The sequence below is a fragment of the Notolepis coatsorum genome (assembly GCF_963971535.1).
Source record: "Notolepis coatsorum genome assembly, chromosome: 1".
Classification (NCBI taxonomy): Eukaryota; Metazoa; Chordata; class Actinopteri; order Aulopiformes; family Paralepididae; genus Notolepis; species Notolepis coatsorum.
In genome coordinates this window covers 283,907,917-283,920,895 of record NC_140165.1, presented here as the reverse complement: position 1 = coordinate 283,920,895, position 12,979 = coordinate 283,907,917, and the positions used below count along the sequence as shown (strand labels likewise).

The 12,979-nt window shown below is 44.5% G+C and overlaps 1 protein-coding gene across 1 annotated transcript in view; it reads right to left on the bottom strand.

The window, feature by feature from the left end:
* Positions 1 to 6,905: 6,905 nt before the first annotated feature.
* fam131ab (family with sequence similarity 131 member Ab) overlaps positions 6,906 to 12,979 on the bottom strand; it is a gene marked incomplete at both ends in the record, with an annotated part of 55,276 nt that continues 49,202 nt past the window's right edge. The window contains one exon of the mRNA XM_084310228.1: positions 6,906 to 6,910. Coding sequence (XP_084166354.1) covers positions 6,906 to 6,910 — 5 coding nt within the window. The remainder of the gene's footprint in view (positions 6,911 to 12,979) is intronic.

The following is a 12,979-nucleotide window of genomic DNA, read 5'->3' as shown; positions in this document are numbered from 1 at the left end:
CTCTCAGTGATCCACCAATTCCAGGCCCAGTCAGCCTTTGTTTGGTCAGCTATAGGAGAGTTGGCTTCTGATAGAGCTTGTAAAATGATAGTCTCTCTCTCTACCCCTCTCTCTCTCTCTCTCTCTCTCTCTCTCTCTCTCTCTCTCTCTCTCTCTACACACACACCTACACCTGTCATTTAATTAAAATTATATTTCTATCACTTTGTCTCTGTCACTGTGTTTCTCTCTCTCTGTCTCACTCTGTGTGTGTGTGTGTGACGACCTTCAGGGTGCTGTCACTCATGCCACTGATGTCATAAGCCCCTCCATGGGGGCACCACACACACTCAACAGGTGATGAAGTATACAGCACAGCTTTATCTTGAATTGCCCTCTCCCTCTCCCCCCTTTCTCTCTCTCGATATATCCCCCCTCTCTTTCTCTCAATTCAATTTTCAATTCAAAGGGGCTTTATTGACATGGGAAACATACATTTACATTGCCAAAGCTAGTGTTAAAACAAACAAAACAAAGCAAAACAATCAAAGAGATCAATATAGTACAGAAATCAATGTGTGATTAACAGTCTTTATGGTGGTTGTATTCCGTTGGATGTCCTTTTCTTGTCACAGCATCTCACAAATCTTGCTGCTGTGTTTGCACATTGTTGTATCTCTCCTAGTAGGTATGGGAGTTTTGCGTTATTTGCCATGTTTTCAAAGTCTCTTTGGGTGTTTACAATTTGTGGGAAGTATATGTCTCTGATGTCTTGGTATAGTGGGCAGGTTGTTAGGAAGTGTAGCTCCGCCGGTTTCCACCTCTTCTTGTGTGCAGTGGGTGCACAGTCTGTCTTCTTTTGGGAGCCAGTTCTCGATGGCTAGGCTGTGCTAGCTGAGTCTGTACCAAGTCAAGGATCTCCTTAGTTTTGAGTCAGTCACAGCGCTCAGGTATTCTGCCACTTTGTACTCTCTCTCAAATAGCATTCCAATTTTCTCGCTCTATCTCTCACACACACACACACACACACACACACACACACACACACACACACACACACACGCATGCGCACACAGACACACACACACGCACGCGCACACAGACACACACACACACACACACACACACACACACACACACACACACACACACACACACACACACACATCTCTCTCTGCAACAGGTGTGATATCAGTAGGAGCGCCGCATGTCGCCATGGTGACCGGCTGGCGCCCAGTGACCGCCACTTGCACACATCCGTCCATATCTGTCCACTCCACTCTCCTCTTCTCTCCTCTCCGCTCCTCTCTCCTTTCCTCTCCACTCCTTTCTCCTCTCCTCTTCTCTCTGTTTACACTCTCCTTTCCTCCCCTCTCATCTCCGCTCCACTCTCCTCTTCTCTCCGCTCCTCTCTTCAGTTCTTATCTCCTCTTGCTCTCCGCCTTTCTACTTCTCTCTTCCTCTCATCTCTGTATTATACCTTATCCTCTCCTCTATCAATCTTCTCCTCTTCTTTCACTCCTCCTCTCCTCTCACCTCACCCCTCTCTCACTTTTCTCCTCTCCTCTCTTTCCCATCTCCTCTCATCTCTCTCCCCTCTTCTCACTTTTCTCCTCTCCCCTCCCTCTCCTCTCCTTTCTCTCTCTCCTCCCTCTCCCATCTCTTTCCTTCCGACCTTCTCCTTCATTCTTCTCCTTCTTCTCTATGTTCCCTCACTTGTCCACCAGTGATGAAAGGCATGATTGGAAGAGTAGGAAAGCACATGATAGGCCGAAGACAGGGCCAGGTGGGACACAGCCACGGTTGTCATGGGAACTTACACACTCACTCACTCACACACACACACACACGCACACGCACACGCACACACACATGTTAACAAATGACATGGCTGTGCTGCTGTCACATTCAGTGTAGCCCATGTTCGGTCACTGTGTGTGTGTGTGTGTGTATGTGCATGTGTGCGTGTTGTTTGTTTTCGCCGTCCACTAATTCCCTATGACACGTTGTCATATGCAGTCAACCCAGATTACCCAACACAGCCCCCATTTGAATTTCAAATTAACTTTATTGCGCTACCATTGAGCCAACAATATAAATGACATTTCCTCAAATCATCAACCCTCCCCCACCCTGCAAAATAAAACACAATAATAATAAAACCAATACAGGTTGGAGAGAGATAGTTTCTCCTCTCTCCATCTATCCTCTCTCTCTCTCTCTCTCTCTCTCTCTCTCTCTCTCTCTCTCTCTCTCTCCTCTCTCTTATCTGTTTGTGTGTGTTAGAGAGAGAACATCAGAAAGAAACTAATTCTCATCCACCCCCACACCCCTAAAACCGATGACGATGGTGGTCTTGAAGTTCCAATGGGTTTCACAGCCCCACTAGGTCATCAATGTTAAAACTACAAGCAATTAAATCAAAATTGCTCCCAATTGTTCTGATTCAGTAGCGCTGTGTGTGTCTCTCTTGTGTTTTTATCAGACATAAAACTTACCAATGCGTTCAAGGTGAAACAGAAGGGAACAGAGAGGTGTGTGTGTGTGGAGATGAGGAAAGGACAGAGGGAAACAGAGGTGTGTGTGTGGAGATGAGGAAAGGACAGAAGGAAACAGAGGTGTGTGTGTGGAGATGAGGAAAGGACAGAAGGGAACAGATAGGTGTGTGGAGATGAGGAAAGGACAGAAGAGAACAGATAGGTGTGTGGAGATGAGGAAAGGACAGAAGAGAACAGATAGGTGTGTGGAGATGAGGAAAGGACAGAAGAGAACAGATAGGTGTGTGGAGATGAGGAAAGGACAGAAGGGAAAAGATAGGTGTGTGGAGATGAGGAAAGGACAGAAGGGAACAGAGGTGTGTGTGTGGAGATGAGGAAAGGACAGAAGGGAACAGAGGTGTGTGCGTGTGTGTGCAGGGACCGAAACTAGAGAGCGCCACCCGCCATTTGCGCTCAGTTTTTACGTTTGGCACCTCCCACTGAGAGCTCTGACCGCCGTGTGGCGGGCAATCAAATAGTCATGTGAAAACCGAAAATCATGATCCAATTCTTTAGCGGAGTTCTCACTCGCTGTCTCAGCACAGACATGCAGCGCACCGCGCACTGCTGCTGCTGCCGCTGCTGCTGCCGCTGCTGCCCACCTGTTTCTGTATGCCTGCATGTAAACAGAGGCTATTGCCTCCGAGTCACCGTGATGTTAGTTAGCACTGCTGCTGCTGCTCCTACCCCTGTATGCCTGCATGTAAACAGAGGCTATTGCCTTCGAGTCACCGTGACGTTAGTTAGCACTGCTGCTGCTGCTCCTACCCCTGTATGCCTGCATGTAAACAGAGGCTATTGCCTCCGAGTCACCGTGACGTTAGTTAGCACTGCTGCTGCTGCTCCTACCCCTGTATGCCTGCATGTAAACAGAGGCTATTGCCTCCGAGTCACCGTGACGTTAGTTAGCACTGCTGCTGCTGCTCCTACCCCTGTATGCCTGCATGTAAACAGAGGCTATTGCCTCACCGTGACGTTAGTCTAGTCAGTGTGGGACCTTCGTGAGATAACGTTAGCTACCGTTACAAAATGACCCAGTCAACTATTCACATAGTTTAATACATGAGGCATTGTGTAACGTTATCCAGCCGGCTAGCTACTGATAGCTCCAGACATCAACAAATCCTCCAGCAATAGTCCAGTGCATAATACCTCCGTTGGCTAGGTAGCTCACTAGTCACTACGAAATGTCGCAGTAAACTAAATAGTTCACTGAGGCGTTGTCCCAACGCCATCCAGCAGTAGCTACAGATAGCTCCTGGCATCAATGTCCTACAACAACAACATGCGTATTCGAGTCCCTGGCTTACATCGCATGAGTGAGGGCTGCTGAATAGGGTCCAGCTGTAGCTCAGGAGAATCCTTTTGCATGCTGAATGTAGCGTTTAGGGTCCAGCTGCAGCGCCGGAGAATCCTTGCTGGAGCTGGAGGCCACTCGAGTATACACAGACAGTGGAGCTGTTTGCAGACAGCGAGGTGGCGATGTCTCGCAGATAACACAATCACAAGTATGATTATATAATATATATATTTTATTAAAAAAAATTATATAAAATAATAATAAATTTTTTCTTTATCAAAAAAAGTTGGCACTGCAGGTAAGAAATATGCTTGGCGGGTAGATGGGAAGAATCTACCCGCCAAGCATATTTCTTACCCGCCAACTTTTTTTTGATATAATTTTTTTTTATTATTATTTTATATAGATTTTTTTTTTAAGGAACAGAGGTGTGTGTATGTGTGGGAATGAGGAAAGGACGGAAGGGAACTGTGTGTGGGGGGGGGGTGTGGGTGGGTGTGGAAAGGACAGGAGGAAACATACAGTGTGTGTGTGTGTGTGCAGGGAGCGAAATTAACTTTTTGACTCACCGGCCAGTGGCGGGTAGATGGGAAGAATCTACCCGCCAAGCATATTTCTTACCCGCCAACTTTTTTTTGATATAATTTTTTTTTATTATTATTTTATATAGATTTTTTTTTTAATAAAATATATATATTATATAATCATACTTGTGATTGTGTTATCTGCGAGACATCGCCACCTCGCTGTCTGCAAACAGCTCCACTGTCTGTGTGTATACTCGAGTGGCCTCCAGCTCCAGCAAGGATTCTCCGGGGGTGCAGCTGGGCCCTAAACGCTACATTCAGCATGCAAAAGAATTCTCCGGCGCTGCACCTGGACCCTAGTCAGCAGCCCTCACTCATGCGATGTAAACCAGGGACTCGAATACGCATGTTGTTGTTGTAGGACATTGATGCCAAGAGCTATCTGTAGCTACTGCTGGATGGCGTTGGGACAACGCCTCAGTGAACTATTTAGTTTACTGCGACATTTCGTAGTGACTAGTTACCTAGCCAACGGAGGTATTATGCACTGGACTATTGCTGGAGGATTTGTTGATGTCGGGAGCTATCCGTAGCTAGCCGGCTGGATAACGTTACACAATGCCTCGTGTATTAAACTAAGTGAATAGTTGACTGGGTCATTTTGTAACGGTAGCTAACGTTATCTCACGAAGGTCCCACACTGACTAGACTAACGTCACGGTGAGGCAATAGCCTCTGTTTACATGCAGGCATTAGCAGCAGCAGCAGTGCTAACTAACGTCACGGTGACTCGGAGGCAATAGCCTCTGTTTACATGCAGGCATACAGAAACAGGTGGGGAGGGGCTAGCAGCAGTGCGCGGTGCGCGCTTCATGTCGGCTGAGACAGCAAGTGAGAACTCCGCTAAAGAATTGGATCATGATTTTCGGTTTTCACATGACTATTTGATAGCCCGTCACACGGCGCTCAGACGTCTCAGTGGGAGGCGCCAAACTTAAAAACTGAGCGCAAATGGCGGGTGGCGCTCTCTAGTTTCGGTCCCTGTGTGTGTGTCTGATGTAGTGTTTCTAATGAAGGCTGACAGGGAGAAGATTCACTCCTGGCCTGTTTAACTTACTGCCCATGTGTCAATATTCACAGTGGAGACACACACACACACACACACACTGCATCCGTGTTGAAATGGTGATGAAACCTAAAGGAACATCTGTCTCTCACACTCACTCAAAAGATTGAATTGAACCAAACGGAATTACGGTCAATAAGTAAGATCTTGATTGACTGACTCCCCATTCATCCCATGAGCAGCGTTACGGTTTCCTTCTCGTTGGTCGGTGGATTTGTGGAAGCGTCCCTCCCCGTGATGTCATCTTACCATGTTACGTACCCCGAGTATTATACTCAAGACCCCATGTGTCTTGTGGTAATGAATACTTTTTATTACAACTAAACAACTAACCCACACACACACACACACACACACACACACACACACACACACACATACATATACTCACACACACACGCATGCTCACAGAGTGTTAAACTGTTGCTTGTGTGGTTTTTGTGTGTGTGTGTCCAGGCGTGTCGGAGAGGAAATGTACTGCACCTTATCACGTAACCAAGGGGACTTCAGCAAGTGATCAATATTTGATTCAGTGCCACTGGAGCAGTGGTGTGTGTGTGTGTGTGTGTGTGTGTGTGTGCGTGCGTGCACTGTGATCTCACTGAAGCACTTTGCCACCACTCTGCAGGCCTCGCCACTGTATGAATTAAAGTTTCGTCAGCAGAGCCGGAATAGGGACTGCCTACAGGGTTCTTTCCATTGATGCCGCAGCCACTGGGGCAGGAGATAGAGCCAAAATGGCTTCCCTGTGCACTTTTCCAAATGACTTGGCTTGACATCATGACTTTTTTTTCTTTTTCAAAGTCACTTCAAATATGTACCGGCAGGAGAGAGGAACCAAAGGGGACGACGAGAAAGGATGAGAGGAAGCCAAGTGATCTGAAATAAGAGTCTGAAAAAACAAGCAAGTGAGACAAGAGATTCACACACTGGTATGGCACTCGGGAGAGATGCAACACCCCCGCTGTGACACACAACCTGTTAAAAACTGAAAAGATCACAGGAGTCACTCTGCCTGTCCTAGCTGACATCTATGAAGCATTGGAAGGCCACCGACATAGCAGCTGACCCCTCTCACCTCCTCCCACCTCCTCTTTGCACTATTAGCACCTGGGAGAAGGTTTCAGAGCATCTGGTCACGTCTGCTGTACTGTGCAACAGCTTCTTTCCTCCCAAGCCATCAGAACTGAAGGCTCACAAGATAATAAGCCTATGCCCGATTGATCTGAACTGATCCCACTTATGGGTTGAATTGCACCAGGCTATCTCTCTTTCTCTCCATCCTCTCCATCCCTCTGTTAATCTCTCCATCCCTCTGTTAATATCTCCACCCCTTCTATCCTCTCCATCCATATCTGTCTCCATCCCTCTGTCGCTCTCTCCATCCCTCTCTCCCCGCCATCCCTCTGTCTACGTCTCTCTCTCACCCCATCCCGCTATCCTGGACCCAGGGACGAACACAAGTCACAGACAGACATACATACAGTAGTCGTGGCCATCAGGGAAAGAGCAAAGCAGTTGCTGGGCAGAGACACACTGAGCGCTTAGCAGACGTACAATCAAGATAACCGGTTGGATTCCAAGAGACGGCAAGAGGCCGGCCGAAGACTAGATGGAGTGACGGGGTCGTAGGTCACGTGGGCTCTATGTGGGAGCGTACAGCAAGAGATGGATAACTGTAGAACGGCAGTAAAGAGAGCGACAATAACCCTGATGACTATGATGGTGGTTTATAACAACACACTTTTTTATTGACAGGCTCCTCCCACTGGTGAGATCAATGATTATTATTAAAAGACCACAGAGGAGTGGAATGCGTATGTGTGTGTGTTTGCCTCTCATTGCTTTTCTTTACATTTCTTGCGTTGTTGCGTATACTCTCGCTCTCTGTCTCTCTCTGTCTGTCTCTCTCTCTCTTCAGATGTTGTGTTCATTCTATTGCTTTCTTGTTTCCTCCTCTTATTCTATTTCTTGCATCCTCATTTGCTTACTTTTATTCTCTCTTTTCTGCCCTTCTCTGTCTTGTCCTCTTTCTCATTTGGTTTCCAGTTCTTTGTCTTTCTCTCTTTCTCTCTCTCTTGCTGGTCTGTCTTGCTTTCTGTGCTTCTCTGCATCTCTCTCGCTCTCCTCTCTCTCTCCCACCCACTCCCTCCTTTGGCTTGTCTGTTGATTCTCACAAGCCTCCACTTCTCTCCTCCCCCGCCTCTCATCTCCCTCTCTCTCTCCTGTCTTCACCTCACTGCTCCTATCCGCCTTCCACTCTGTCTGCCATCCATCACCCCCCCCCCTCTCTCTCCATCCCCCTGCCACGTCGTCTAATCTGTTCATTTTCCTGGTAGGCTGTATAGCTAAAAAAATGAGAGGGAGATGGAGAGAGAAGGATGGCGAGAGAGGGAGTAAGTTAGAGAGAGAAGGATGGAGAGAGGAAGAGAGATGGTATGAGAGAAGAATATGAAAGGAGAGAAACATGTGTGCAGCTTGGTGAAAAGGGTAGCGGTCGGTAGACATCATTGATGCATTACAGTATCTGAAGCAGGATTACTTTTATTTTGAAGTACGGTGAATACACAAGGTTTTTAGGAACTGGCCATTCGGTGCTGCAGACAAATCACATTTAAAGATGCATGTACAGTATGGGATGTCGGGACGATAGCGGGCTACATACATGGACCACTTGTCTGCGCTCTCCCCCTCTCTTCCTGAATCCTCGCAGCTCACTGGTGTGTTGTTGGACAAATATAAATCACACAGCCATATCTGTATGCATGGAAGAAATAAAGAGGAGGGATTTCTCCCACAAGGGAAGAAGGAGACCTTGTGGAAGATTGAAGATTCCATTGAGAACCAATCCATGGCATACGCACACACACACACACACACACACACACACACACACACACACACACATACATGATCCAGCATTACATTCAACAAAATGTGTTTAAAAATATCACAACATGTAGTGAATATTACATTAACCTTAGTTAACCTCGGTTAATAAGAGGAATAACCTGGTATCTCATTTATTACAGAAATGTAGTTTACACAGCCCCCACCCCCATATGTTTATATTCAGATCTAATTGTATTGCCTATATTTATGATGTTCTACTATTACACTGCCCATACCTGTACCTCCCCTCCCCCATGCTGCTATGATCAATAAAGGAATATATTATCTTAAATTACTAGGTCATTTCAGTCCATTCAATGTCCATTCACAAGCGTTTTGGTTTCCATGATATACAGTAGGAAGCACAAATAATTTCTTGTGTAAGTCAAATAAATAATGTCTCCTACGGATCACATTTAGCAACTTTCCAAACTGTTTCCTAATTGTTTTATAACATGGTAAATAGTCGGGACGTAAATGTGATATTTGTGATGTGAGACATGACTTCCAGCAGTAGCGTTGCTAATGATATCGGCTTTGAATATCTCAAAACCAGAACGCTGCCGCAAGGGTGTGTGTGTTTTCATAATACTGAAATGTTCTAATTTCATGATGAATCTGATTATGTTTAATTTAAAAATAAATACTGAACCATACCTTTAAACCTGCACTATGGAACTTTTTCATGAAAAACATAATTTCTTATTGAGCTACAGTAAATCCCCGGAGGTACAGTTGAGCTGAAGGAGAGGAAACCCTCTCAACAGAGTGCTGCGGCCTCAGTTCTAGAGCACAACATGTGAACGATACAAATGTAAAACGGAGCCCAAAGTTACCTTGAAGAAATGTCCTTTTCTGTTGCCGTTTTCTCGTATTGTAATAATAATACATTTAATTTATATAGCACACTTTAAACTCAATGAGATATCAAGGTGCTTCACAGCAAAAGGAAAAAATAAAAGGTTTAAAAGATAAAACATTTATAAAATAAAAACATAAGAATAAAAAGTTTTAAAACTTAAATTAATAAAATTTTATAAAACATAGGAGCAGTAAAAAAAAAACATGCCCTATTGGATAGAAGAGTCAAATAAATGGGTTTTAAGGCTGGCCTTGAAGGCAGCAAGGGATTCTGAGGCCGGCTTGATGGATCCTGGCAGCTTATTCCACAGGCGTGGCCCCAGTGCGGAAAAGGCACGGTGCCCCATGGTTGACAGCCTAGTGCGGAGGTGAGGAGGTTTTGGCTGCCAGACCTGAGTGACCTGTATTATCCATTTTTAAACGAGGTGCAGTTACCTCTCATGGCCAATCTTCATTAGTGAAGCTTTAACACATTCGCGGCCATTTGATTTCCCCATCTAGCTCTAGCTGGGCCAGGTTTCCATTACATAGTTTCACTGTGCGTTAGGGCCGTCTTAAATACTTCGAAGTTTCAAAGCTTCGTTTGATGGCACGAGCTTCGAACATAAAAAAAAATTCGAAGTAAAAAAAATAAAAAAGATTATTATTTTTTTGCCTCCAAAATCTTGCGCCTCCATTCCAATGAAACGAAAGTAAGCGGCGCCTTCCCGCCTCCATTCCAATGAAACAAAAGTGAGTGGCGCCTCGACTCCACCTCTCTACAACAAGCACGTGGAGATTATCTGAAAGGGGGGGGGGGGGTCGTTTCTGATTATTTGATTGCCAGTAACGTCATTCGTTATTACCACAGCACACGCCGATCAGGGGGATGGGTATGATAACCTTGCACGATCAAGCTGAAATTGACGTCCCATTACTATAAAAGTGCGCCCAGAGTGGTTTAAACGAGTGCTGTCAGGCGATACATTTTTTTTTCTAATTAATTACAGGATTTGTAATTAATTAATCGCATTTTTAACGCATTTAACCATTTTATCCCTGATATTCTATATTCTATAATCATATTTCAAATTGCATGTGTCCGGATGGCAGAATTCAGTACTGTATCTACAAAACCTTCTGTTTAATCATCTTCCATTTATTAATTTGCTTAGATTTTTCAGGTCTGGTAAATTTTAGCATGGTGTTATTCACAGTCAAAGATAAAAAAAAAAGTTTTATTGATATTCTCATTTGGTTCATTACAATTTACTCAAGCCTAGTAACAGACACAGTATTTCTGACACTGGGAATACATTCCCTGAGATCCATAGATGTCCCTAGAATCAGATACCAAGAACATGCAAATGGACCATATTAAAAGAGTCTGTAAATGTGTATTCTACGTTCTTATGGAATGAATGAGATAAAAAAATATTTAAATAAATTGTTATAATTAAATTAAAAAAAAATTGTTAATTTTCATAACGCGATAATTTGCTGTGTAATTAATTAATCTAATTAACGCGATAAACTGATATCCCTAGTTTAAACGTAGCACCTGGTCTGGAACAGGGTTTACTGCACTCTCGATACTGCCTACTAGCAGGATCTGGCCGGTACTGCACCTTCGGAGTCCCAGTATGCTTTTTAACGGCAACATACAGGTCCCTGACATCGAATAGGATATTAAAATCGAAAAAAAGGGAAAACTATCCAAAAACGTATATATATATATTTTGGCCGTTAACACATTCTGCGCCATAAACGAGTTAACTCGTTATTGGCCGCCATGCGTTGAGCGCCAGAAACGAGTTAATTCGTTTTTGGGATCGTTATTTCATTTATTCGCTATATCTATTCATAATTCATAGCTGCAGCCTCTGGTATCTTCTTCAGAGCCTGTCTGAGCTGGCAGACGGTCAACACCGCCCTCTACTGCCAGGTATCTCATTGAAAATGGGTTGGTGTGTTTTAGGAGGCGATCTGAGCCGGGCGGGCGGCTTTAAATACTCAGCCGAACCAGTTCTATATAACGGTGGCATCGAGCAGTAACTCCGCCCGCCCGTCATTGTGAACCGGTCGGTAGTGTGATGCGGACCTCCACAAGCATTATTTGGAATTGCGATCAGATTATATATATATATATATATATATATATATATATTTGGATTATCTCTTTTGCATTACATCAGATACAAGGTAAGAAGATTATATATAAATTTGATTGTTGATCTGACATTTATTTCTACAGCATGTGGACTGTGTATGGCTGTTTACCGTTGGCTGCGGTGGGGTTGGGGGGGGGGGGAGCGCCCCGCTACGACGGTCATTTCATGTATGGACGAGGAGACATACTAATGATAATCTAGCGTTGATTTCAGGATGATTAGATAATCAGCTGAAAAATGTCAACATGATGACTGGATTACAGTAAACCGCCTTTTCTCGCCTTTTTCCTGGAATTACTGAAAAACACCCAAACCATACTCTATTCAAAACGGTATAAAACGGAAATGTACCGATGAAAAAACAATCTGTCTCAGGCATGTTGACTAGAAGCAACTCACTGAGACCCGACGGCGTTATTAGACCCATAGATATAATATACGATATATTTTAAGCACTCGCAAATGTCACAGTCTAAAACTATATCCATTGAATAAAGACCTGGCGATGAATGGGGTATCAGCGCCCCCTGGTGCTGGCGGTCAATGTGTTAACCGCTGGCGCCCAATAACGTATATAAACGTGGTTGGCCGCAAAAGTCTTAAGACGCGCTGTTTTGCTAAATAACCAAAGATTTCTTTCCCCAATTTCAAACATGGTTGTGTTTGGAAAATTTGTGTCCAGACACACAGTTGTAGCAAACTGTATTATGTTGTGTTGTGTGGTCTCTCTTCCACCTCCAGACACACAGCTGTAGCTACTGTAACTGTATTATGTTGTGTGGTCTCTCTTCCACCTCCAGACACACAGCTGTAGCTAACTGTATTATGTTGTGTGGTCTCTCTTCCACCTCCAGGATCAGGTTACCCCTGGGTCTTGGAAGCCCCAGCCAAGGACTTTTTTCTCGGGTAAAAGTCATTGTGACCTCCAACCCCTTTCCCTCCTGTTCCCGCCCCCACACCCCTGCCTTTTAATCCACACCAATAATCTGTCCTTAATCATTAATATGTCACCTCGACTTTATCAAACGCTCAGAATGTTGCCCCTGACGCATTAATACCGCGCTGAATTAAAACTGTGGCCCACTCTGTCTCTGTGCACAGTGTGCAGGCATCCTAGCATTTTTCCAGTGTGGGGGATGGCAGGGGTGCTTTGTCAACGATGTTGATGACGATGCTTGTGTGCGTGTGGGCCTGGGAGGTAGGCAGGTATGTATTTTTACTATACCGTGGTTTTTTCAGGAATCTTATTTTATTTTTATTTTTTAACACTGCTGGAAGGAATTTCAGTTTTAACTATGTACTGTATATCTTTTTTACAACACACTCAACACACACACACACACACACACACACACACACACACACACACACACACACGTATATGTTTGTCTGTATACGTGTGTGTGTGTGTGTCTGTAAAAGAAAACACCATTCTCTTTTATTCTCTAAATACAGACACACGCACACACTCACTCTATATACACCAGCATCCCCCCTCTCCTCGTGGCCACACATTAATCAATAAGCCCCATGGGAAATAATATATTTCCCTGTATATAATAGAATGTACCCCACATCTGAATGAAGCCAAAATCTCACTCAATCTG